This window comes from Leopardus geoffroyi, chromosome C3 (assembly GCF_018350155.1).
Source record: "Leopardus geoffroyi isolate Oge1 chromosome C3, O.geoffroyi_Oge1_pat1.0, whole genome shotgun sequence".
NCBI classification, from domain to species: domain Eukaryota; kingdom Metazoa; phylum Chordata; class Mammalia; order Carnivora; family Felidae; genus Leopardus; species Leopardus geoffroyi.
This window is the reverse complement of record NC_059338.1, coordinates 66,932,048-66,955,297: the sequence shown is the minus strand read 5'-3', so window position 1 is coordinate 66,955,297 and position 23,250 is coordinate 66,932,048. Positions and strand designations below refer to the sequence as shown.

The following is a 23,250-nucleotide window of genomic DNA, read 5'->3' as shown; positions in this document are numbered from 1 at the left end:
TGAGCGAGACTCCAGAAAGAGTACGGCAAAACCAATTTTCCAGAAATAACAGCAAAGCCTTGGTGCTGACGGGGGTGATGGGGTCCTTCCGCCCGGTGCGGCAGGTCCTGGGGCTCGAGGCCCCCAGCCCTTCCGGGCTCAGCCTGCAGGATCACAGCCCCATCCTCTGGAGCAAGGAGGCTGGGGGGGAAGGGAGGCTCCAGCAGGCTGCACCAACACCTTTTATCAAGCTGAGAACACACCCTGGGCCTGCACACCCTGGGCCCCACGGAGGTGACCGAGGAAAGAACGTCCTGAGAAACCTGGGCGCCACTGCTCAGGGCAGAGACCACCCAGTCTGCCCTCTGGGCACCCCAGTCCCTCCCTCACGGGCGGTCCTGGGGTCAAAGCCACCATGTGTGGTGGGACAGGTGCCCCCGGGCCGAGGGGCAAGTCGGGGATAAAATCCAAGGGCAAGCTGGGCTGCCTGCCTGGAGGAAGAGCCAGCCAGGTCACCTGCACAAAGATGCTGTGAGGCTTAGCAGGGCCTGGCCCACCTCCCTTTGGGGGCACTCCCTCTGCCCGGAGCCCCGGGACCACCTGTCTCCTGTTCCTCGCGCTGGACCCCCAGCCCTCTCTGTGGGCAGGGCTCGGGCTGAGGCTCCCTCCACACAAGACCTCGAGAGGGGCTGCCTTCGGGACAGAGCTTCAGGCTTGCAGGGGGCGGGGGACCTGATCGGAGGGGTCTGCCCCCGGCTGCACCATCCTAAAAACGCCGCTCCGGCTTCCAGAACAGGCAGGTCTACTGGCGTGGGAGGCCAGCAGGCCCGAGGGTCACGGCTGACCACACAGAGTGTGGCTCTCTGCCCAAGAGGACAAAAGCCCAGTATGTACCTCGTGGCATTTGAAGAAGGGAGAAACTTCCAGGGTGGCCCGAATGTCCTTCAGCCGGTCCCGGTAGGCGATCTGGGAACAGAAAAAGGCCAGAGCTGTAAACACGTGGGGGGCGAGGTGGCCTTTAAGCCCCGTGTGGCCCAGACTCTTCAGGTGTCAGAGCGGAAGGTAGGCTACACCCTGGGCATGTATTCCAACCTCCTCCTCTCGACACGAAGGAGTGGAGAGGCCCAGACGGGGCTGTGCACACCTGCCCTCCTTCGAGAGTAGGAGGCGCCGGAGGGCAGCCCCTCGGGGCTCCCCCCGAGGGTGGCGGGGGTTCTGGGACGCCGGCGCAAGTGCGGGGATAGCAGCGGAGCGGGCCCGTTGCCACGGTGGCCTCTGGAACACAAACCTCCGTGCCCCTGACCTTGCGACGGGCAGAGTAAGCGGGGGAGCCGCCAGCATCTCTCCAGAGGCCTCTCTGTGGACCAGGGGTGAGCTGTGCCGGCTCTGGGGGTGCCTGCCGTCCCCAGGGGGCCCCGGGGTCGCTCGACACCATCCCGCGGCAACACGGTGGCCTGGGGCTCAGCACCTCGAACAGGCCCGTGCAGGCACGGGTGTGCGAACTCCGTGGTGGGCCCGGCTAAGGAGCAGGTGACAGGAAAGCAGAGGGCTCGGGCTGTGGAGAACTCGGGTGCGCGCCCCAAGACCAAAGCCTCCTTGCCGGGGGCTAAGGGAAGCCCAGCCCAGCCTGAAAAGGAGGGAGGGAGACTCAGGGCCAGCGAGGAGTCTGCCCAGAGAAAAGGCGGTCCGGGTCCACCCTTCCCTGTTCCACACGCCGGGAGGCTGTTCACAAGGCGCCTTTCCCGGGGGCTCCAGGACCCATGTCCCCAGGGCCCCTGGGTCCGTCCCAGGGTGCCTTTCCCTAGGGACCTAGAGGCTCAGCACACCCTACCTCCACCTGGGGGTTGGGGGGGCCCTCAAGGTCCTGACCCCATAGGTCAGGTGTCTGTCCAGCCTGTCTACCGTTGCAGTGGCAAACGTGAAGTCACTTTGTCACCAACTTGTGACACTCACAGCCCCGGGCTCGGAGAGACTCCGACCCCTGCCCCAGGCACTTCCCTCAGGAGGCCTCAGCGCCTGGGAGAGAGGCCCCGGAGGCCTCGGGGAGCGCGGGGACCTGCGTGTGAGGTCCAGCTCTGTCCCTGCTGTGTCCTTGACCCCTCAGTGTCTCACCTGGAAAGTGGCACAAGAGCCTACCCACCCCAGAGGGCTGCCTGCGGATCTGATGAGCACACCATTCTCAACGGGCAGCGAGGCTACAGAAATCCACCGAGGGAACCGTCCTCAGTGCGGAGAGGCAGGCGGCCAGGGAGAGGGAGGGCAAGCCCACCGAGTGTCCCCACATATCCAGTTGGAGGCTGGCCACCAACTCCCGCTTCATCTTTTGGGGCCGGCGTTTTCCATGCGGGCAGCGTGGCCCAGCGTGGTCCCGGGCTGGACAAGAATGTCTGCAGGGCACAGCTGTCCCTGCGCGACCAGCCCCTTCCGGGGGGCGCCCTAACTCACCAGGATGTTGCGGTTTCCTTTAGTGAACTCTCTGAAGGCCTCGGTGACCTGCTCCCTCGTTTTGGTCTTCTTGAAGTCTCGGTTCACGGAGCCGTCTTCTTTCTGAGAATGATACGCGCCCCGGAGGGGTCAGGCACGGACCCCGCCCGCCAGCAGCTCTCGGGGGCAGTGGAGGCACCACGGTGCCCGCGGGCAGTCCGAGGAGACCCACGTCTGCACTGCCAGGCACAGGGCGTAGTCGGGCGGCACCGTGGAGCCTGTCCTGAGCCCCGACTGAGAACAAGGAGGGTGGCCTCAGTGTGCCAGGCAGAGGAAGGCGGTCAGGGAAGGCCTGGGGGGTGCGGGCCAGGACTGGAGGAGGGGGCTGCGGGCAGCAGGGGCTGGAGGAGACACATATGTCTCGGCTTCCCTCGGGGCCTGGCCCTGGGAACCCCCATGAGTGCCCCACGGGTCCCTGCCATCCGGGGGCGACCTCCCTCGCCAGACAGAAGAGAGGTGCTCCCACCGCAAGTTCAGTGAGATTCCTTTTGTAGCTTAAGATCTTTTACCGTATGTTCCCTGAACATAGCCAAGATGTCACTGCCTGCCCATCTCTGCTCCCTGGCCCGCCTGGTGCAAGAGACTACTCATCTTCTTAGCCTGGCGCTGTGTCTGTTCCAGGCTGTTCCCGGAAAGCACATGGAGCTTAGCTCCCCCAGGAGGACATCTGTTCTTTTTTTTTTTTTTTTTTAATTTTTTTCAACTTTTATTTATTTTCAAGAGAGAGAGCATGAGTTGGGGAGAGGCAGAGAGAGAGGGAGGCAAAGAATCCGAAGCAGGCTCCAGGCTCTGAGCTGTCAGCCCAGCTGGCAACGGGGTTCGAACTCACAGACCGTGAGATCATGACCTGAGCTGAAGTCAGATGCTTAACCGACTGAGCCACCCAGGCGCCCCAAGATCTGTTCTTAGTTAAGGACAAAGGGTGAGGAAGCAGGGCTCCACAAAGAACCCCCAGACTTGGGTCTGTGCATCACCAGGCCGGAGACGAGGTAATGCAATGTGGCTGCCTCTTGAGGACGGACCCTGGGGCGGAGGGGGAACTTGCCCACAGGGGCTTGTCGCGCGGCGTTTGCCCAGAGCAGGGGAGGGGAGACGGGCTGCTGGCTGTTCCTGCAGCCGGACAATGAACGGAGGCTAGGGCACCCAGCCTGAGAGGGAGAGGTAAGGCGAAAGCGGACTGTTTCGAAAACATGAAGGAAAACGAGCATTATTGAGAGGGAAGCATGAAACTTGCAACCCGTATGAGGGCTGGATGCAAAAAAGGAAGAAAACCTGGTTTCAGATGACAAGGGAGGGACACATGGCTTTCTCAGCCCAGAGCTCACAAAGCAGTGCTGGGGAGGGGCGGATGCCCGGAGCGCCACCCTCTGCTCAAACCCAGGCGCTAGGGCTGTTCGGTGACGGCCCGGAGCAGGCAGAGGACAGAAACCCAGGAAGGCCGCAGGGACCGCTGTCTGTCCGGCCGGCCGGCACCTCACAGCCCGCTCCCCAGGGTGAAGTGCAAGCCCGCACCTGCTCATCAGATCCAGGGCGGGGACACTTGGGGACGCGGAGGAGGGGCGTTTGGTCCGGCTGCCCGGGCAGAGGGAGGGTCACTGCAGCCGGCACGCCCCCGCCCCTGCATCTCGTGGCCCATCCCCAGCTCTCAGGCCACGGGCAGAGTGAGCGGCCCCTGCACTGGCACACGGGCTCCTAGGTGGGCTCCCGGTCAGGGCTGGGCACGGTCAGGGCTAAGTGTAGGGTCCTCGGCAGAGGGCTGACCCCTGGGGCCGGCTAGAAGCCACCCTGCTCCGGGGCCCCGGCCCTGACTGAGGAGCGGGCGGGTTTCCCCAAACACGCTGGGCCCGTGAGGAAGGAGGCTCGTGGCCTCGGAAGGCCCTGCGGGCCGCCGCCACCCCCGGGGCGGATATGGGAGCCTCTGTCCCTTCCTTCCCCAGGCACCTGGCGGGCCTCACCTTGATGCCCTCGATCCTGAAGCCGAGGGTGGCGGTGGAACTGATGGTCTCCCTCCACTGCATGTACCGAGGCTTGGTCACAGCCCGCTGGGCTTTCTCCTCCTCGGTCGGGGCCTCGGGGTCCACCTCGATCATCTTCTGGTACATGTCCTTCCGGAGGCTGGGCTTCTTCCGGGCCTTGGTGAGCTCCTCCTCCAGGTAGGTCCTGCGTGGGAAGGGGGGCGGTGATGAGGGCCGCAGGCCGCTTAACGCGGATGCGCACACACTCTGTTCAGGCCGGGGCCGGCTCCCGACTGGGAGAACGGGGGGCGGCCCTGCGCATGGGGCGACCTCGTGCCAACACCAAGCACTAAGGCCGAGCCAGAAGATGGCCTCGGAAGGGGCCACGGTGGCGGAGAGGGAAGCCTGTGCCTGGGGTGGGGGGGAAGCCCGAGGGGGGCCACACGGCCTGCCCCGACCAGCCCGTGCCTCCTCACACCTGCCCCCCAGCCCGAAGGCCCAAGAAGGCACAGCCAGTGGAAGTCGCTCACTGTCCCGCCGTCGAACCGGCAGGGGTCCCCCGGAAACCGGAGCAGGGGCAGGACGGGACTTCAGCAGCCCGGGGCTGAATCCCCAGCCCGCGATGCCTCCCCTACCCCATCGCCAAACAGAGCTGGGGCGTCACCCCTGCCACACACACGGGCATCCTGCACGTTGCAGACGCACCCCTGCTCCCCAGTGAACCCCCCTCTTCTCCCCTGACCCCGGGCTCCACCGCTGCCCCGGACCCTTCCTGAAACAAATCACAGGACAGAGCTGTAGTGGAAGGAAGATTTCTGCGCTGGCCCATCGTGGGTGGCGGCCGTGACGGCGGCCCGGCCCCACCCTCCCGGCCCCACCCTCCCCTCACACCTGCTGCTCGGGGACCCAGGACAGACCGCGCATCAACTCATGACGCCTTCAGAGGCCGAGTTTTCACAAACCACCGTGTCAAATATAAGGAAACGGCAAGTCCTGGGTTGTGAACGTGGGCCTGGTCGTTTAGAACCTCCCGCAGCCCTCGCCTGTACCAGTGCACACCTCCTTCACGGGCGTGCGCACCTCCCACGCACACGTGCACGCGCACAGCCATGCACACACCCACACACACGTACGTGCAGGTACACCCCCATGCACGTGTGCACGCACGCACATCCCCACGCACACGTGCACACACAGACGCACGTGTGCACACAGCCACGTACACCCACACCCCCACGTGCACACCCCCACACAAGTGCGTGCACACACAGCCATGTACATCCACATACCCACACGTGCACACACCCACGCACGTGTGCACACACAGCCATGCACACCCCTAAGCACAATTATTCACACCCGCAACGTGCACTCATGCGCACGCACACTCATGCACATGCGCAGTGCACGCAAACCATGCACGCACACGTTCATACCCCATGCACACGTACACTCACACCCCCATGCACACCCCACACACACACTCATGCACATACACCCCACACGCACATCCATACACCCCCCCACACAACATGCACACACAGCCATGTACACCCCCACACGTGCACACCCCCACGTGCACGTGCACACCCCCACGCACGTGCATGCACACACAGCCATGCACATTGCCACGCACACACATTCACACCCACACTGTGCACTCATGCACACGCGTGCACACTCATGCACGTATGCAGTGTGTGCGAGCTATGCACGCACACATGCACACCCCGTGCACACGTACACCCACACCCATGCACACCTCACGCACACTCATGCACACACACCCCACACGCACGCACATCCATGCACCCCCCCACATGCACACACAGCCATGTACGCCCCCACACACGCACACTTGCACACCCCCACGCGCACACACAGCCATGCACACCCACGCACGTGCATGCGCACACAACCACACACACCCTCCATGCACACGTGCACACAGCCATGCACACACCCACGCACGTGCGCACGCACAGCCATGCATACCCCACGCACACGTGCATACACACGCACACACGCAGGTGCGCACACAGCCATTAACACACGTGCACCCACACCCCCATGCACACACCCCACACGCACACGTGCGCGCACACTCATGCATGCACACAGCCATGCACACACCCTCCCACTCACACACGCACACACCACAGTGCCCGCCGAGCCAGGTCAGGGATGGCAGGAGCTTCAAGGCAGAGGCCGAGGGGCAGGATGCTTTTGCGTGGAGTCGTGTCGGGCCGGCCCGGGTGCGGCTGTGTGTGCGTGCCACGTGGCCGGGGGTGGGCTGGCCGCCCCACATGCTCCGGGGCCCACTGTGGGGGCCTGCGGGGCGGGTGGGCGGCCGCACTTCCGCAGAGAGCTTTCAGTAGCTCCTTAAACAGGAAGCAGGCCTGGGGCTTTTTCCAGGAAGGGCCCCCGCAGCCAGTCTGGGTGGGGTCGCTCACCCTCCGCCCGGAGCACCGGTCAGCGGCGACATGGCGGGGCCTGAACTCCCCAGTGCTGGCCTGGCTGGGCTCCCCGCCTCCGTCCGACAGCGGGATGGGGGAGCAGAGGCCTCTGCGGGGGACGGGGGTGGGGGGACGGCCACTCAGGGCGAAGGGTGGGTAGGCGGCAAGCCTGTGGGCGCCCACAGCTCGCGCACCAAAGCTGGGGACGGTCCTTGTCTCCACCCCCAGCCCCGACATCAGGAAGACTCGTGTGACACACAGCACACAGGCTTACGGGGGAGAATCTAAGAAAAGTCCCTGGAACATGAGCATACATCCACGTGGAACCGCCGTCCCTGATTTAGGACACTACAGGTGCCAACGTCACCTTTTCCTGAGCGCCCCCCCCCCTCCCCCCAGCTTGTGGCCGAAGCTGGCTTGGCTGGTCAGCCCGTCTACTGCTTCCCCGTGACAGGTCTCAACCCCTCATGCCTGGGACTCAGTGATGGTGGTGGCCCTGGGCTCCGGCCTCCTCCCTCTGGCAAGCACTGGGCGTGGCCATGGACTGCTGGTCTTAGGACGGGTTCTGTCTGGGGTTAAGGATTCTGGATTGACGCAGCATGGACTCGGGGCCCCACGGAGCCCCCTCAGGCATGGTCTGCAGCTGGAAGCCTGGCACAGACCCGGGGCCCTGCTGAGTCCGAGTCCCCGCACCTCTGTGTTTGATGTCCCCCTGCTCGGACTGGACCACGCAGGACCCATGTCTCCCGGTGGCAGTGAGGAGCGGAGGAGGGCCCATCCCTTGCATTGTGAAGCGGAGGAGAAGCTGGGCAGGACCAGGTCTGGGGAGACCTCCCCTCCCCTCCACACAGACCCCTCTCTCACCCCACAGCCTCCGCCTCGAGGCCCCACTCCCAAGTGAGCTAACGCTGTCCCAGCCTCGCCGGTCACTCCGGGGCGCAGTGGGACAGAAGCTGAAGACACAGGCAGGGCCCAGGGGGCGCCAGTCCCCACAAGCCTCCCAGAGAGCAGACAGCTACACGGGGCAGCCTCGTGGGACGGACTTTCCACACATCCCTCCCGCAGCGCGTGCTTTTTTGGGCCACGGTCTGAGTGAACGCTAATCGGAATATTTCTGTGTCTTCCCTTGAGAGGGCCCATCCTGGTGCACCGGGGAGGGCCTTCCGGGGACAGAAATAAAACTCTGGGGAAGGGCAGCGGCCAAGCGGTGGCTGGAGGGACATTCTGTTTCCTCCCTGTGGGCTGGAGCGGAGGGAGGGAGGAAGGGTGCGGGGGAGGGAGGTCAAGGACGGCGAGAGAGCAAATAGAAGGGCCTGTACTTCCCCATCTCCGGTCCCTGCCTGGGGGCCTCGCGACGAACACGGCCTACAGGGTCTGACTTGAGGACACAGTCCCAGGAGTGAGGAGGGAAGGAAGGGGGCTGTCGGGCCCTCTTCTCTCCTGGTCCCTGCCTGTCTTGCACACACACACACACACACACACACACACACGCTTCTTTCTTATTCTCATAAGAAAAAAAGCCGCTCCCTGGAGCCCGGTCTCCCTGGCGAGCCGCGGGCGGATGGACGAGCCGGGCGTCTGGCTGTGCAGCCTGGGGGGCTTCCCCCCGAGGGGAGCACGGCACCCCAATACCACGTGGCCAACAGCCCGGGAGGACTTCACGAGCGCAGCAGGAGAGAGGGAGCCGCTCGGTGACTCCTTGGGACCGAGCGGCCCAAGGCCGAGAGGGAGGAGAAAACCACGCCGCCAGAGCAGGGCCCAGAGCTGCGGGCGGAGGGGTCTCGGGTCCCCTCGGCTCTGCGCCATCACCGGGTCTCCTCCTGGCCACGCTGCCGGTCTCCTTCCCTCCGAGTCCTCTCCAAGCTCGGGCTTATCTCCCGGGGCAGGCGCCAGGGGTCGGATCCAAGTCCGTGCACAGGCCCGAGCACCCCCTTCCGGCCTCTGTGCCCTCTCCGGGCCCCCTGGAGCACCCCGACCCGTCCCCCGTGAAAGCAGCTCCCGGGCTCCCCCTCCACCGCACTCGTAGGGCAGGGGTGAACCTTCGAGGGCACCCCAACATATTCCACTGACTAGCTCCCCCTTCCCACTGGTGGGGGCGCGGAGGGGCGCTAAGACCCTCTACCCCAGTCTCCCCATGCTGTCCGGCAATCCCACCCGCCCAGAAAGGCAGTTCTCTCTGCCCCACCCCTCCCAGGGAGGCTCAGCATGGAGCCCCTCTTCCGGCCCCACAGCTACTGGCTCTGGAAAAGTGGGGAGGCCGTGAGGGGCAAAGCCGGGGTCCCGTCCCCTCTGCGGGATGGCGTCACCCACGCCCCAAGCCTGCCCTGCCGCACCCCAGGCCCAGCTCACCTGACGCCCATCTTGCAGTCCATCACGCAGGGCGAGTCGAAGGCAGCCAGTAGGTCGTCCATCTGGTTGTAGCGCTCGCCGTCTTTCACCACGTCGCCGTGGTAGGCGGGGACAAAGGGCTTCAGCACATCAGCCATCAGCCGGTCGAGGCAGCGCTGCTCCGACTCACAGTGCTTCTTCAGGATCCTGCCGTTGGCAGCCGCCTTGAAACTCCCTGCATAGCAAGGTCGGGGGAGACCCTGGGTCCGCGTCCGAGACCCTCCCCGCTCTCACCTCCCCCCACCTGCCCGCCAGCCCCCGCGGTAGGTCTCCCGGGGCTGCTCGCCCAATAAGCATTGGAGCTGAAGGTGCCCCCAGGTCCCCACTTGTGGACCGAGCCCTGGAAGGGGAGTGGAGGTGAGTCCTGGCTGCAAACCGGGCTGGGTCCCCAGCTTCCCTGACCCCAGGCTCTTCTTCTGCAGATGGAGGGGCACCAGCGCTCACTGCAGGGTTCACACACGCGAGACCCAGCCACTCCTCTTCCTGTGTCACTGTCACCACCCCCACCCCCTCATCGGTCCAGTCCTCGGGCAGTGACGGTGCCTCCGGTCTCAGGGCAGAAGCTCTGATGGGACAGGTTCAGTCCCAGGGCAGGGACGCTGGCTGAGAAGCGGGGGTCCGAGGCCCGGCACAGGCCACCCGGGACGTGACCCTGAGTCACGCCGTCGGGGACATATTTATTTAGGAAGAGTGTCCACCCAAGTGCCTTGGGCCCACGTGCAGGGAATATAAAAGAGGTGTCGGACCCTAGGCTGGTCTGTGGTCGTGAAGGTCAAGTCCGGGGCAGCCACGGAAACCTCCCAGGGGATGAGGCCCACCAAGGGGCCCCCGCACGTGGACCAGCCAGCGCTCAGGCTCTGGCTACAGATGTCCCCTCGTCCCCCGCGGGCGACGGGTGCCCTGGCCGCCTGCACCCAGGACTCTACACTGTCCTTCGCTTGTGGGGTGATCTGCCTACACCTTCCACCTCCTACAAGCTCCGTCGGGGTAGACCCCCACATCTCCACGAATGCCGTGACCCCTAAGACCATGGCAATGGGGGGATACAGTGGGCGCCCAATGGCACACTGAGCCTTGCCTCTTTGTCCAAGATGGCAGATGGCGGGCGAGCTGGAAGATGATGATTTCGCGTATTTTGCTGAGGTGAAGCGGGAGAGAGACAGAAGGGGGAGACGGAGACACCGAAAGAGACAGAGACGAGGAAGGGGGGCTGCGTGTGCGTCTGGGGACGGGACAGGCTCCGGAGGGGGTGCTGTCCTCCCGTGTTCTCAGGGCAGTGCTCGGGCCGCATCCGGGGAGCACGCTACTGTCTCCGAGAGATCTCGTTCCAGATGCTTCCACCTCCAGGAGCATCGGGGGCCAGGCCCTCCCTGGAGAGCAGAGGGTCCCGGGGGAACTTCCGCGAGGGCCTGCAGCTACCTGCGTGTCCTGCCAGCTGGATCCAGGGGTATTTCTTCTTGAAGGACATGACGAAGGGAGACCAGTGCACCATGTTTTTTATTTTCCGCCATGATTTGCTCTAGAAACAAGCGAATGAGAAAACTCTCCGTTAGCAAGGAAACCACAGGGGCGCCCGGGCGGCTCAGTCGGTTGAGCGTCCGACTCTTGGTTTCGGCTCAGATCACGATCTCGCGGTTCATGGGATCGAGCCCCGGGTCGGGCTCCGCGCTGACAGGGCGGAGCCTGCTTGAGATTCTCTCTCTTCCTCTCTCTCCACCCCTCCCCCACTCACATGCCCAATTTTCTCCCCACCCCCCACATAAATAAATACACATTTTAAAAAAGGGAACTACGCTTTCTGGTTAAGACAAATCCAAAGCCAACAGACTCGCTGCCTGTGGCCCCAGGATGACAAGTGTCAAGCCCACAGGGCTCCAAGGACGTCACCTCCGTCATCTACGCAGCAGACGGCCAACGAGAGCTCGACAAAGCGCCCAGATGCAAGGGGACCTTCGGGGGGACGAGGGTCTGGCAGGTGCACGTGACCCCATCCTGGGCCACTGCCCTGTCAGGGAACAATAAACCCACGCTCCCCTTTTACATGCCCCTCTCGGGCCTCAGTTTCCTCCTCTGCCTCGTGAGGGAGGGACAGCTGGGCCACCGGGCTCCTTGGACTGACTGCTGGACCCTCAGGGGCCCGGGGACACGCATCCCAACTGCAAAGCCCCTCGGAGGAAGACTAGAGCTGTCACCCGGCTGCAGTATGTCACCTCACACTGTGTCTGCAGAGGTTGCTGCACAGAGGCCCTTCTTGCCTGCGGGCGGTTTGAAGAGAGACCTTGCAGGGAGTTCCCCGGGGACAGCACCCTCCACCCCGCGGCTCGGGTGCACACAGGGGTGAGTGGGCCCGCAGTTCCCTCCTCTTCAAGGTACTTCTCCTTCTGAGGGTGTTTCTCAAGTAAGGAGAGAGAGTGTGTGTGTGTGTGTGTGTGTGTGTGTGTGTGCGTGTGTGTGCAGGAGGGCGCCCTGGCAGAAAGGAGAACGGACACTTATTTCACACCCGACTTTATCGTCCCAACAGGCACACAGGACAGTCGCCGTCCCGTCGGCGGGGAGAGCCCAAGCCTCAGGGACACGAGCGACGGAGACAGTTCTGGAACCTTCACCCACACCACTGCTTTACAAAAATCCCCTCCTCCCCCCGCAGTCAATGTTTCTGCAGAAGCACACAGGCCCGAGAACCCGAGCTGCAAGTCAGAGCCAGGGGACCACCACCTGTTCCTGAGAAAGCGGGTCCCTGGCTGGCAAAACACAGAGCAAAGCCACGAGGCTCGGCGCCGGGAGAAGGGGCTAGAAGCTGTGCGGGAGGGGGTGCATAAGGAGGGACCTGCTTCGACCGGGGACCCCGAAGACCCAGGGGGCTCGCTCCCTGCCCCACGGCCGAGTCGCTGCGGAGGCTGCGGGTGCCCAAGGTGAAACCAAGGTCACATCAGCCGCCGCTGTCACCCGGCTCTCAAGTGAAAATCTGTTTAAGGAGAAGCATCTGCTGGAACCTGGCAATCCTCCTCCGGTGCCAGAAACCCTCACCCCGCCACCGAGACCTGGTCTATTCTCGCACGAGGCCAGCCCTCGCCAGCCCACGTGACGGGAGGGCCGGGCCTCTGCTGGCAAGGTTGTTTTTCTAGATCCTTCCGATGGAGATCACCAAAGAAGGCTAAGGAAGGCCGAGGAGTTTCTTATCTAAGCCCCCAGAAGGGCGCACAAACAATGCAGGGGGAGGCACAACGGGAAAACCTCACTGCACGAGATGAGCCGGGAGGGGGGAGTGGGGAGACGTCAAGGTGGGTCCAGAGGAAACGTGCACAGCTGGCCACCACTTGCCAGCCACGTCCCGCCAGCAGAGCTCGGGGTGGGGGGACGAGGGTCTGGCAGGTGCACGTGACCCCATCCCGGGCCACTGCCCCGTCAGGGAACAATAAACCCACGCTCCCCTTCTACACGCCCCTCTCGGGCCTCAGTTTCCTCTTCTGCCTCGTGAGGGAGGGACAGCTGGGCCACCAAGCTCCTTGGACTGACTGCTGGACCCTCAGAGGCCCGGGGACACGCATCCCAACTGCAAAGCCCCCTCGGAGGAAGACTAGAGCTGTCACCCAGCTGCGGTGTGTGACCTCACACTGTGTCCGCAGATGCGGTGGTCCCTCGGCCAGGGAGGGGCGTGCAAAGACGGGGGAATGCTGGGAAGGAAGGTCTTCGTGTTGGCTGTGCCCGGCAGAGGCAGGGTGGGGGCAGGGGGAAGACTGTCACAGGCAGGGGCCTGTGTGACAGAGCCCCGGCCTGCATCGGGAACGGCTGGGTCCAGGCCTGCTGGGAAGGGCAGCTGGAGGCGGTGGGGGATGAGGGTGAGCAGGTGAGGCCAGGAGGCCCGGGGCAGGGCAGCACACGCAGTGGGCAAGAGGCGGGTCGGCCTGGGCCGGAGTCCTGGCTCTGGCCCCTCCTCCCTGACTGATCCTGGACAGGCTCCTGACCCTCCCGGTGGCCTTATTATCTTGCCTGTAGGATGACAGCAACCCTTGGTCCCCCCCACCCCGATCCCAGGAGGTAAAGCCATTCAGCGATCACGGGGTACGTAGGGGAGGGTCTCAGCTCTGCGTTCAGGGAAGGGGGGTCTCTGAAGTTACCCCGGGGAGCAGCCCGTCTGGAGCTAAGCGCAGGCGTCGCCGTGGTTACTAAGGAGTAAAGACCACCGAGCCCGGGGCTGGTCAGACCCACTCGGTGTGGTCGCAGCTCCCGGAGACGCATTCCTTCCTCGCCTCCCAGGACACCCGGGGTGGTCGCTGCCCCCAGTTATCCCATTCTCCGCTCCCGCCCACAGGCGCCGGCAGGTCCCGGCTCACCCCTGAGGACCGGGGCCCAATCCTACAGCGGCTGCGCCTGACGCCGGGAGAGGGCCCTGACCTACGGTCTCCGCCAGCCCTGAGGACGCCGCGCCAGGTAACGGCAGACGGGCTGGGAAGGGCAACAAGGAGGTTTCTTCGAGGCGGGTCCCTTGGGCAGTGGGGCTGGCAGCCTGCTCTGGGGAGTCTCCTGAATGCCCCTTTAGCAGCAGGGTCCTGAGCCCTTGGGAGACGCTCCGAGGCTGGCCACCAAAACCCCGAAAGGTCCCACCTTGGGGCTGGGCAGGGGCAACTACGGGATCACACAGGCCTCTCCCAGCAGGCAGATCTGCCCATGGCTGGAGTCGTGCACTTGGGATGTTCTCGGGAGCACGTCAAGGGGAAGGAAAGGACCAGAAGCCAGCAGGACGGGACAGGTGAGCGGCCTGGAGATGCCGGATGTTTGGAAACCGCTCCAGGCAGCCCCCGCCCCTGACTTGACAGGAGCGGAGAGAATGTGGGCAGGGCTGTAGGGGGAGAACACCACCTGGCCACAAGCCCCGACCCTCCTCGAGGGGACAGAAGAATCTCGGTGGGACGGGCAAACCCCAGACTGGGCTTCTCCGGCCTCGGCCAGCCAGTGACGCTCCCAAACCTGCCAGCAGGGACCGGAGGCTCAGGACACAGCACCTTCCAGCTCCCCTTGCCTCTTCAGTCTAGAGGCGCCCGGCCTCACAGCAGAAGCGACGCTGGGAGCCAGGACCCGCGTGGGGCGGACGCCTTCACTCAACGCCCGGAACCTCGGAGCGCACGGCTCCGGCCTGTGGTTCTTGGCCGCATCTCTCATCTTGGACTCAGAGATGCCAGAGCCCCTGAGAGCCCGGGCGGAAAGTATTCACTGGCCAGCGGGCTGCAGGGCCCAGGCTGAGCCCCAGGGAGGGGGCCCGGGGGGGTGTCTGATTCTGTGTGTGTGTGTGTGTGTGTGTGTGTGTGTGTGTGTGTTAAAGGTTTTATTTATTTTTGAGAGAGAGAGAGAATAAGCAGGGCAGGCGCAGAGAGAGGAGACAGAATCCCAAGCAGGCTCCAGGCTCCGAGCTGTCAGCACAGAGCCCGACGCGGGGCTCGAACTCGCGAACCGTGAGACCGTGACCTGAGCTGAAGTCTGACGCTCAACCGACTGAGCCCCCCAGGCACCCATCTGTGTGTTTTTCTAAACCAGACCCCAAGCCTCCCCGTGATGCTTGTGGCTCCTGGGAAAACGTCATCCTCCGGCTGGGTCCCCCAGACACCCCACGTCTGTTGCAGGGAAACCCCGCCTCCAACGAATGAAAGGGCTAATGACTAGGATCACCTCAGTTTTCCATAAACAGACAGGGAGAGTGGCGCGGGAAGGAGGGGGAGGAGGAGGAGGGGGGGGGAGGAGGGAATGGCGCAGGGAAGAGGGGAGGATGGTCACGAGTCAGCCCTCCCCTCGTTCACCTTCTGCCTGTTCCTTGGGTCTGGACTTGCTCTGTCTTCCCTGGTGGCCTCCTTCTTGCACATGGAGAGGACACTAGACCCCCAGGGGGGTGTCAGAGCCTAGTGCCCAGTCCCCCGCCCCTGCAGGAGCTGCCCAGGGCCGGCACTCTCTCTCCTCAGCTCAGCCCTCAGGGCCCTCTGGGGTCTGCCTCCTGCCTTCTTTCCAGCCACCACCTGCCCCTTGCAGCCAATAAAAAGGGTAGTGATGCCGGGGACAGAAAGAGACCCCTCTGGTTCCAGGGCTGCCTCACGCACTATGGGACATTTAGCCGCCTGGTGCCCCCCACCCCCATCCACAGGCGGCCGCGCGGCCGTTCACCAAACACGGTGTCCCAGGCCCCACACACCTCCCCACACCCACCCTGAGACACCTGCCAGGTGCCTGTCTCTGCCGTCAGGGATCTCTCCCCAGAACGGCTGCAGAGGACTTCGCTAACCCTGCGCAGCCCGGTGCCCCTTTCCCTGGAAGCCCTTCCTCTGCTTCAGCTGCCCCCTTCCCCCCGGGTGTTTCTAGAATGCTCTGGGCACAATACACCTGCACGCCAGCTCCTACCCGGGCAAGCGTGAGCCCCCTGAGAGCTGGGCCCCCAGGACCTGGCCCCACTGCGCACTCCCTTGCAGGGGGTCCCCGAGAGGCCACCACGGCCCTCCAGGCCTGCAGGCTGAGCACAGCCCCAGCAGTTCAGGAAGAGGGAGACCAAAGCCAAGAGGCATGCGAGGAAGGCTGCATCTGTCCATTGGGACCCACTGGGAGCCTCCTGGCACAAGCTGAGGTTTCCGGACAGGTGTGGGCTCTTCGGGGCCCTGTACCCCCCACCCCCCCACTCCCATCAGCCACAGCACTGCCTGGACCGTCTGGAGAAGCAGGCCTCCTGAAGACAGCTACTCACGGCCCCGTGTTTACCCCAGCGCGGCCAGCCCCTTCCTCCAGCCTCCCTTCCCTCAACGTCGCCAGGCCCGGGCTGGAAAGGCTGGCCTTCATGCTGCATTTCGCTTCCGGAAGGCAGCACGATGAAACAGAGCGCGATCATGTTTGGGAGGCAGAGGGACCCCTTGGTCTACCTCCTCTCGGCTGCAGCTGCGAGCAAGCCTTTGCACCTGTCGGTCAGTGTTCACATCTGTAAACTGGGCTCGAGAACATCGCACATGCCCGGCCCAGCCCATAGGGTCGTGGGGAAGACTGCGGAGGAAAGAATACATATATACAGGGGCTCTGTACACGGTCACGGGGCAGGCGAACCTTAGGTGTTCAGTTTGCTTTGACTTCTGTGTCTTTTTTTTTTTTTTTTCCTTTTTAGTTGAAACAGTTTTCACCTCCAATGCACGGGAGCCTGGCGAGGATCCATCTGGGCACTTCCAGAGGATCGGATCGTGGCTAAGTGGCAAGCAGATGAGCTCATTGTGTGGTCAGCCGCTTGCAAAGCCTCCCCGTGGGTGCTCATGCGGTGGGAGCCCGCGCAGCACCTCCCGAGGCCCCAGATGCGGGGAGAGTCCGAGCCGGCCGGGCCAGGCCAGGCCAGGCGCTGGCACCATTTTCGGGTTCAGAGAATCCGTAAAGCTTCCCAAGAGAGAAAAGTTTCCCAAATAACCCCATCTGCCAGGCACCGCGGAACACGGCTATTTTGGGGGGCAAAGAGATTACGGAGCAGGTTTCATTTTATAAAGGGGATTTTACATCCTTTCTTTAACTTCTCCCCACCTAACTTTTCCCCCAATTTTCCACTTTTCCCTCCAGCATGTCCCTTTTTATCGAAATAGTCTGACCCTTGGCGACCTGGTCTTTGCAGAAAATCACAAGTCTCCTTTTTTTTCTTTTAAGTCTGAAAGAGACAAGGGCAAATCTCGAAGACATCAGAAAAGGGGAATTTTCTCTGGACCCCGCGACTCTCGGAAACATGCTGGGAGCCCGGGCTCCGCTGCTCCCGTGCGCGTACGCACGAGCGTGTGTGCGTGCTGGTGAGGGGCGGTGACTGGCTTGCGGGGGAGATGGGCGAAGACATCGCCCGTCACACGTCTGGCATGTTGCCGGACATATCAGTAACACCTCATGGTCACCCTCACGCACGACGCTGCTTCTGCGAATGATGACACGCGTTTGGAGAGGTTAAGTCACTTGCCCGAGGTCACACAGCTTCCTGGTTCACACCATTTAACTCCGAGGATGTTGTTGTATTTCAGCCAACAGGGTAACTAGGCCCCCCCCCCACCCCATCCTCTCTCCCCGTGCTGGGGCGATCGGCCTCGCCCCCAGTTAAAAAACAGCCTCAGGCCAACAGCAAGGGCTTTGTCCAAAGAGTGACCTTTCAGATGGGGGAGGCCTCAGTAGAGGCCTGCCCTGCCTCCTTCCAAGTCTGTTCCCAGCACTGCCTCCCCAACACACCCTTAACAAAGCCCTGCAAGTCGATGGAAAAGGTCCCAGCCCGCGGATGGCCCGCGCCGCGTCAGCGCCTTTGTTCCGATCTTGCAAAAGTCTGAAGGCGACTCCTTGACTTGTCCATGTTTGGAAAAAACGCTTTTTTTCTTCCTTCTTCTTTCGGTCTAAAACAGCAGCAAGGGTTTCCCCGGTGATGGTTCTGTCTCCGGCGCTGGGGGAAAGCCTGCGCTTCTCTGAGGCCCGGGCCCAGCCAACTTTGTTCATTGTGTTCCCCCTGGCAGAGCGCTCCCGTGGGGCCAGCTAGGCGAGCCCAGGCAGGTAGGGCTCCCCCCCACCACCCCCCCAGGCCCAGCGGTTCCCTCCTGCAACCCCGGTTAGAAACCTGGCTGGGGCCAAAATCAAAACCCGCCCCTGCCAACAGTGAGCTGTGAGCTTGGAGGTGGAGGGGGCAGGGGGGGCGCAGGTGGGGAGGTGAGGGAAGGCCTTTCAAAACCGAGACCCCAAGGATCGGAAAAATTAAACCCGAGGACTTGGCAGGGCAGGTGGCTGCGGCTAAGAACAAGAGCCTGGCTTTGGAGACTAACTGTCCTACCCCCGCTTTAACAAATAAGAACAGTCCCCTGAAAACCAAATGCAGAAACACTTTTTTTTCAAGAAAGACCCGAGGAAGGTTTTCTGTCATTCCCGCCTCCCCCGCGTGACGGCCCCAAAGCTGGAGGGGGTGGGGGGTTCAGAACACTTTCCACAGAGGTTAGGGCTGGGCGCGGGTCCCCTGCATCGCCCCGCACCTGTCCTTTGGAGAGCCCAGCAACGGAGGGAGCCCCGCTCTGGATCAACGGCTGGGCTAGGCCAGTGCGGCAAGGATGGGCCTTCCTCTCGAGCCTCTTGGCCACTGCGGGTGCGAGAGGCGGGCACTGCCCGGGGTTCTGGGCTTGGCGCTCTGTCCTCTCTCTCCGAAGAGGGCTGCTGCGCCCCAGGTCCCTGCTCACACAGGTGCAGGCGCCCTGCCTGCAGTGCCCCCCTCCTCCCTCCCGCTGATCTGCGTCCTATCTGCCTCCGAAGCTGGGACCCGCGAGCCGGCCCTTCTGCTCCGAGGGGTCTCGACACCAATCCAGCCACGCGCCCGGTTCCGGGGCCCTCCGCGAGGCAGGGGAAGGTGCGAGTGCTTCCTGACTGTGTGTACCGTGCGGTGTCTGCCCACGAAGGGTGAGCTCCTCCCGGTACCGCCGTGGGCCCCCCAGCTGCACACGCAGTGGAGGACCGCCCGCCGGCCGTCCCAGGCCCCGCACACAGCAAGGGCTCGGGCCCTGCCACATCCCTCGTCCTGCACGATGAAATCCACCCAAGCTGGCTCACGCCTCCGTGGACTCACCTGCCGGGGCCTGGACTTTTCCAGAGACCTCTCCAGGGAGGCGGGGGGGGGGGGAGTGGGGGGTGGCATATTCGCAGGAACTTCCTACTCAGTCTGCCTGGTTCTCTACACCCACTAACCACCCACTGTGGTTCCTGGACAGTGGACAGCCTGGCTGGCCCCAGGGGTCTTTGACACACACGCGTGAGGGCTTGGCGGCCACCCCCCCCTCAGACTGGTCAACCAAGCAAAGAAAGCTCTCCTAGTCCTGCATACTCCAGACCTCCCCCCGCCCCAATTCCTAGCTTCACAGGAGCTGGCATCCGTGGACCCACAGTCTTGCCAAATCAGCCTTTGTTTGGCTCCCCAGGAACGGAGGGAGCCTTCACTCATGGAGATGTTCCCAACCCTCCCTACCAGGCGGGGCCCCACAAAGCTCCGTCTCTGGTCTAGAAGGTCCCCAACTTGGCTCCTCCTTCCTCCTCCCTCCTGGGTTCCATCCTCTTAAGAACTAAAAATAATGGAAGGCTGGAGGAAACACAGAGGGGTGGGGGGAGGAGGGAGGGAGGGGGAGGGCAAGGAAAGCCAGAAAGAGGGGCACAGAGAGGGAGGGAGGGAGAGAAAAGCTGGAACAGGCAGAGGCCCAGTGCCTCTCCTTCCAGGAGCCAGGGGGCCTCCAGGCTGTGCCCTGCAGGCTGGAATCAACAATAGGAGGAAACCGGGGAGAGGCCGGAGGCGGGAAGAGCTGGGGCTGGGGGAGGGCAGTCTCCAGCAGCTGACTTCCCAGTGGACAAAGCTCACGGGACAGAAGGGCCCGGCTCTTCCTCTGGGAAAGGGCACCCAGCTGGAGGGGGTGGTGGGAGGGGGGTCCACCCCTGCAACGCACACCGGGTCCCTTCCCACCCTTCCCCAGAGATCTTATTTTCACTTTGGTAAGATGCAAAAAAAAAAAAAAAACCAAAAAAAAAAACCAAAGCCGAGTTACCGAGGGTGGAAATTTACTGAAGGTCCTCACTGGTCAGCGGACACGGGTGCCAAAGGGCTGGGGCCACTCGGTGCCCCCAGCGCCCCCACCCTGGCCAGTTCCTCAGGGGGCCAGCCCCGCCCCACACACCTGCTCCCCTAGCTTGGGGGAGGGGGCCGGAGGCGCTGGACCCCTCCTTCCCAGCTCCCGGACACTAAGGGCAAGGCCGCGCAGGCAGTGTGGTGACGCCGACAGCCTGTGGGCCGTGCCAGTCACAGAAGCACCTAACCCGTATGGACGACTAGAGCCAGACACGGTGCTTGGCTAAGTACTACGTGTCATGTAGGTGCCGCACGAGTGTCTCAGCCTACCCCGCGGGGGCTCTCACTGTCGCGCGTGGCAGATGGGGACACAGAGGCACAGAAGACTGGATCGCCGGCCCAAGGTTCGATAGCTGGTAAGTGGCAAAGGCAGGATTCGAACCCGGGCCGTTTGGCTCCAGGGGTGCAGATGCTTCGTCACTCTGCTGGGCTGCCCCGTTGTCATCTGTGGCAAATACGCTCACGGCCACATAAAAGCGGGTTTCGATCCTGGCTGGCGGTGTAGTCAAGTTAGCAGCCTGTCCGAGCCCCACCTTACTTGCACAAGGTGAATGCCACCCCACCGCCTACCCGGCAGGGACTGAATCCCCTTCCCGCAGCGCCTGCTGGCGGACAGAAGCATCCAGTGCGGTGAACACTGCATACCTCCTAGGGGTCCTGTCTTGCTCTGAGCCCCGAAGGGGGTGCCTCTTTGGGGGTGAAACAATGGCAGAGGTTCCGCCTGTGTGGGCTCAGCAGATGTGAGCCGCAGGGTCTGGAGGGCCCCCTCCTCTATCCCCGGGCGCTGGCCTTGGGATCCCTCCTCCCGCTGAGGCAAGTGCAGGGGGTGAAGCCCACAGCCATCAGGAAGCGTGTCCCCACAAGGGTCCCATTCCTCGCCATGAAATGAACCCCGGTGGAGCCTGGGCTCACCTTAAAGAGTCTTTCTGGAAATCCAGAAGGCCCCAGAGCAGCGTTCAAGCGCGAGAGACAGCAGGTGAGAGGCAGAGGCAGCCTGGCACTCGAGCCACCGGCCTGTGTCACCAGCTGCCCGCACGACCTCCCTCCCACCCCCGTCCCCGTCCTCCCCTGGGGACCTACGGTCTGAAAGAAGCCGTTCCCGGAGGCTCGACCAGGCGACGGGGCCGGGCCGGGCCGCGCACCTTGGTCCCACGCAGGGCCGTGACATTGACACCGCCAGGAAAACGGAAGGCAGTTTTCCACAAAACGGCTGGAGGATCTAAAACGTGATGGCAGAGCACAGCCCTGCTACCCAAACAAACTTCCGTGTTAGAGTTTTCACACCCCCACCCCCCCCCGCAACCGTGTATTTCTCCCAAGATAGCCCGGGATGGAGAGTCTTGGGGTTGGTTATAAATCAGGAAGCTTAAGGACACGACTGCACACGGCAAAGACTTCCTCGACCTCTAGCTTGCTGAAAGTTTACTTCTCCAAGCCAAGAACGTCCACGGACACAGCCCCGCCTCCTAAGTGGCTTCTGAGAACCCAGCAAGTGCTCTTAAGACATTGGCCAAGGGGGTTGCTCTGGGCGAACTCCAAAGCCAGATTTTTGGGAACTCCCACGTAAGGAATTTCCAACAAGGAAACTTTTCAGGAAGAGCCTTGCATACCCGCATGAGAACTTACAAGCAGTATCGACCACGGAGCTATATTTAGAAAATTATTTCCCAGCAAGATACGTTGGTGCAATTCGGACTTCTGACAGATTCCTCGGGCTCGCCCCTGGCTAGCTGGCACCGAGCAGAGGGCAGAGACGGTCAGAAACCCCGAGCTCGTTTCCAAAGAAGCGCCACAGCCCTGCCCCCGAGAGGCTGCCGATGCCCGGCTCTGGGTTTCGCCCGTGAGTCACCCGGCCTCCCTGTCCCGACCAGAGCCGCCCGGGACAGAGCCCGTCTCTGCTCACGTGCAGACGGCTGGGGGCACAGGAAACGGGCCGCTAAGAAGACACACCCGTGGTCCCCCAAGTAGAAGCCAGACTCGGCAGCTGTCCCCCGGGTCATCCTGACGTCTGCCTCCTCAGTAACGTGTGATTTTCATAAACAGATTGACTCATCGAGCTTCCCCCAAGCATCTCTGTCAACTGGGCCCTGAGTGCTTACTTAGCACTTTCCCACAGCTCACGAGCCTCTAGGCCAGGAGGCAGGCTTGCCTCGCCTCCCAGGGGAGCAAACAGGGGCGAAGGGACTCCCCATCAGAGGACAGGCGTGGGGGCCGCACCTCCACGTACCCCTGGCATCTGTGGGGGGGGGGGGGAGGGAGGGGGCGTCCCCACCCACCGCAAGCAGAAACACCACACCTGTTGGCTTCACTTTTCGCTTTAGGCTACAATGAGTTCACACTCCGTTCATCCGGAGACCCCTTCCAGAGGCTCCCGGGATGGCTCCAGGCGGGGTGGGCTTCGACAAAGCAGCACCGGCCGTCCCTCCTTAGACGGGGCGCACAGGGGCTCCACCCAGCCCCGCCCGTCTGCTCCCTCAGAATCACCGAGAAGCCGGCCAACGGACACGCATCTCCGTACGGCAGCCAGGCTTTCTGTCCACCTGAGACACACCGCCCTCTGCCCCGAAGCCTGAGCCCCACAAAAGTCCCCTGTCGCCTGCACGGCCTGCCCGCTTGTTCTCTCCGACTCAGTTCGCCTCCTTCCCACTGAGTGAAGGGAAATAAAACACTAGTAAGAGACATGAGCGGGTTATCTGAAAAATGGCAGAGGTTGAGGACCGGGCTTAATGACCTCGGATAGTCCTCCCCGCCAAGGGCTTGAACCCTGGACGGAAGGAACTAGAGAGACACTGGGAGGTCGGGGCTGCTCCAGGCCGGCGGGGTCTCCCCACGCTCCAGCCTGCCTCCGGGCACAGGGAAGAGGCGAGGACCGATGACCGTCCACATGCCTCGAGCCGGGCAGTACACGTGTCCTGGAGGAAGTCACCGAGAGAGAGCCCCGAGGACGCGGTCCCGCAGAGAGGGATCCGGGATCTCACAGCGGCCGCAGCCCCCTCGCAGGCTCGGCCCCTCTGAGGCCTCTGGGGACGGCCCACATGTCGGAACTTTCTGACATCACTTCTCGGGAACAGAAACAGCTGGCTGATTTATTCCCCTTAACTTTCAATGCTATTATTAGGGCACATCTGTCTCCGAGTGAAGTTACCAAAGAAAAACCCAACTGAAGAAAACATTTTCTTTTTTTTTTTTACGTTTCTTTATTTTTGATAGAGAAAGACAGAGCACAAGCGGGGGAGGGGCAGACAGAGAAGGAGACACGGAATCCGAAGCAGGCTCCAGGCTCTGAGCTGTCAGCACAGAGCCCGACGCGGGGCTCGAAACCAAGAACCGCGAGATCGTGACCTGAGCCGAAGTCGGATGCTTAACC

General features: G+C 63.0%; 1 protein-coding gene and 1 long non-coding RNA gene across 2 annotated transcripts in view; both read right to left on the bottom strand.

The window, feature by feature from the left end:
• ITPKB (inositol-trisphosphate 3-kinase B) overlaps positions 1-23,250 on the bottom strand; it is an 89,989-nt gene that overhangs the window by 3,610 nt on the left and 63,129 nt on the right. Inside the window, exons 3-7 of the mRNA XM_045453248.1 lie at positions 10,682-10,781; positions 9,224-9,437; positions 4,419-4,623; positions 2,425-2,526; positions 874-945 (exon numbers count right to left, since the gene is read on the bottom strand). Coding sequence (XP_045309204.1) covers positions 874-945; positions 2,425-2,526; positions 4,419-4,623; positions 9,224-9,437; positions 10,682-10,781 — 693 coding nt within the window. The remainder of the gene's footprint in view (positions 1-873; positions 946-2,424; positions 2,527-4,418; positions 4,624-9,223; positions 9,438-10,681; positions 10,782-23,250) is intronic.
• On the bottom strand, positions 14,674-21,817 carry LOC123585267. The gene is made up of 3 exons (XR_006706024.1): positions 21,807-21,817; positions 16,989-16,991; positions 14,674-14,803 (listed from the first exon to the last, which is right to left on the bottom strand). It is a non-coding gene; the product is annotated as an uncharacterized LOC123585267 (long non-coding RNA).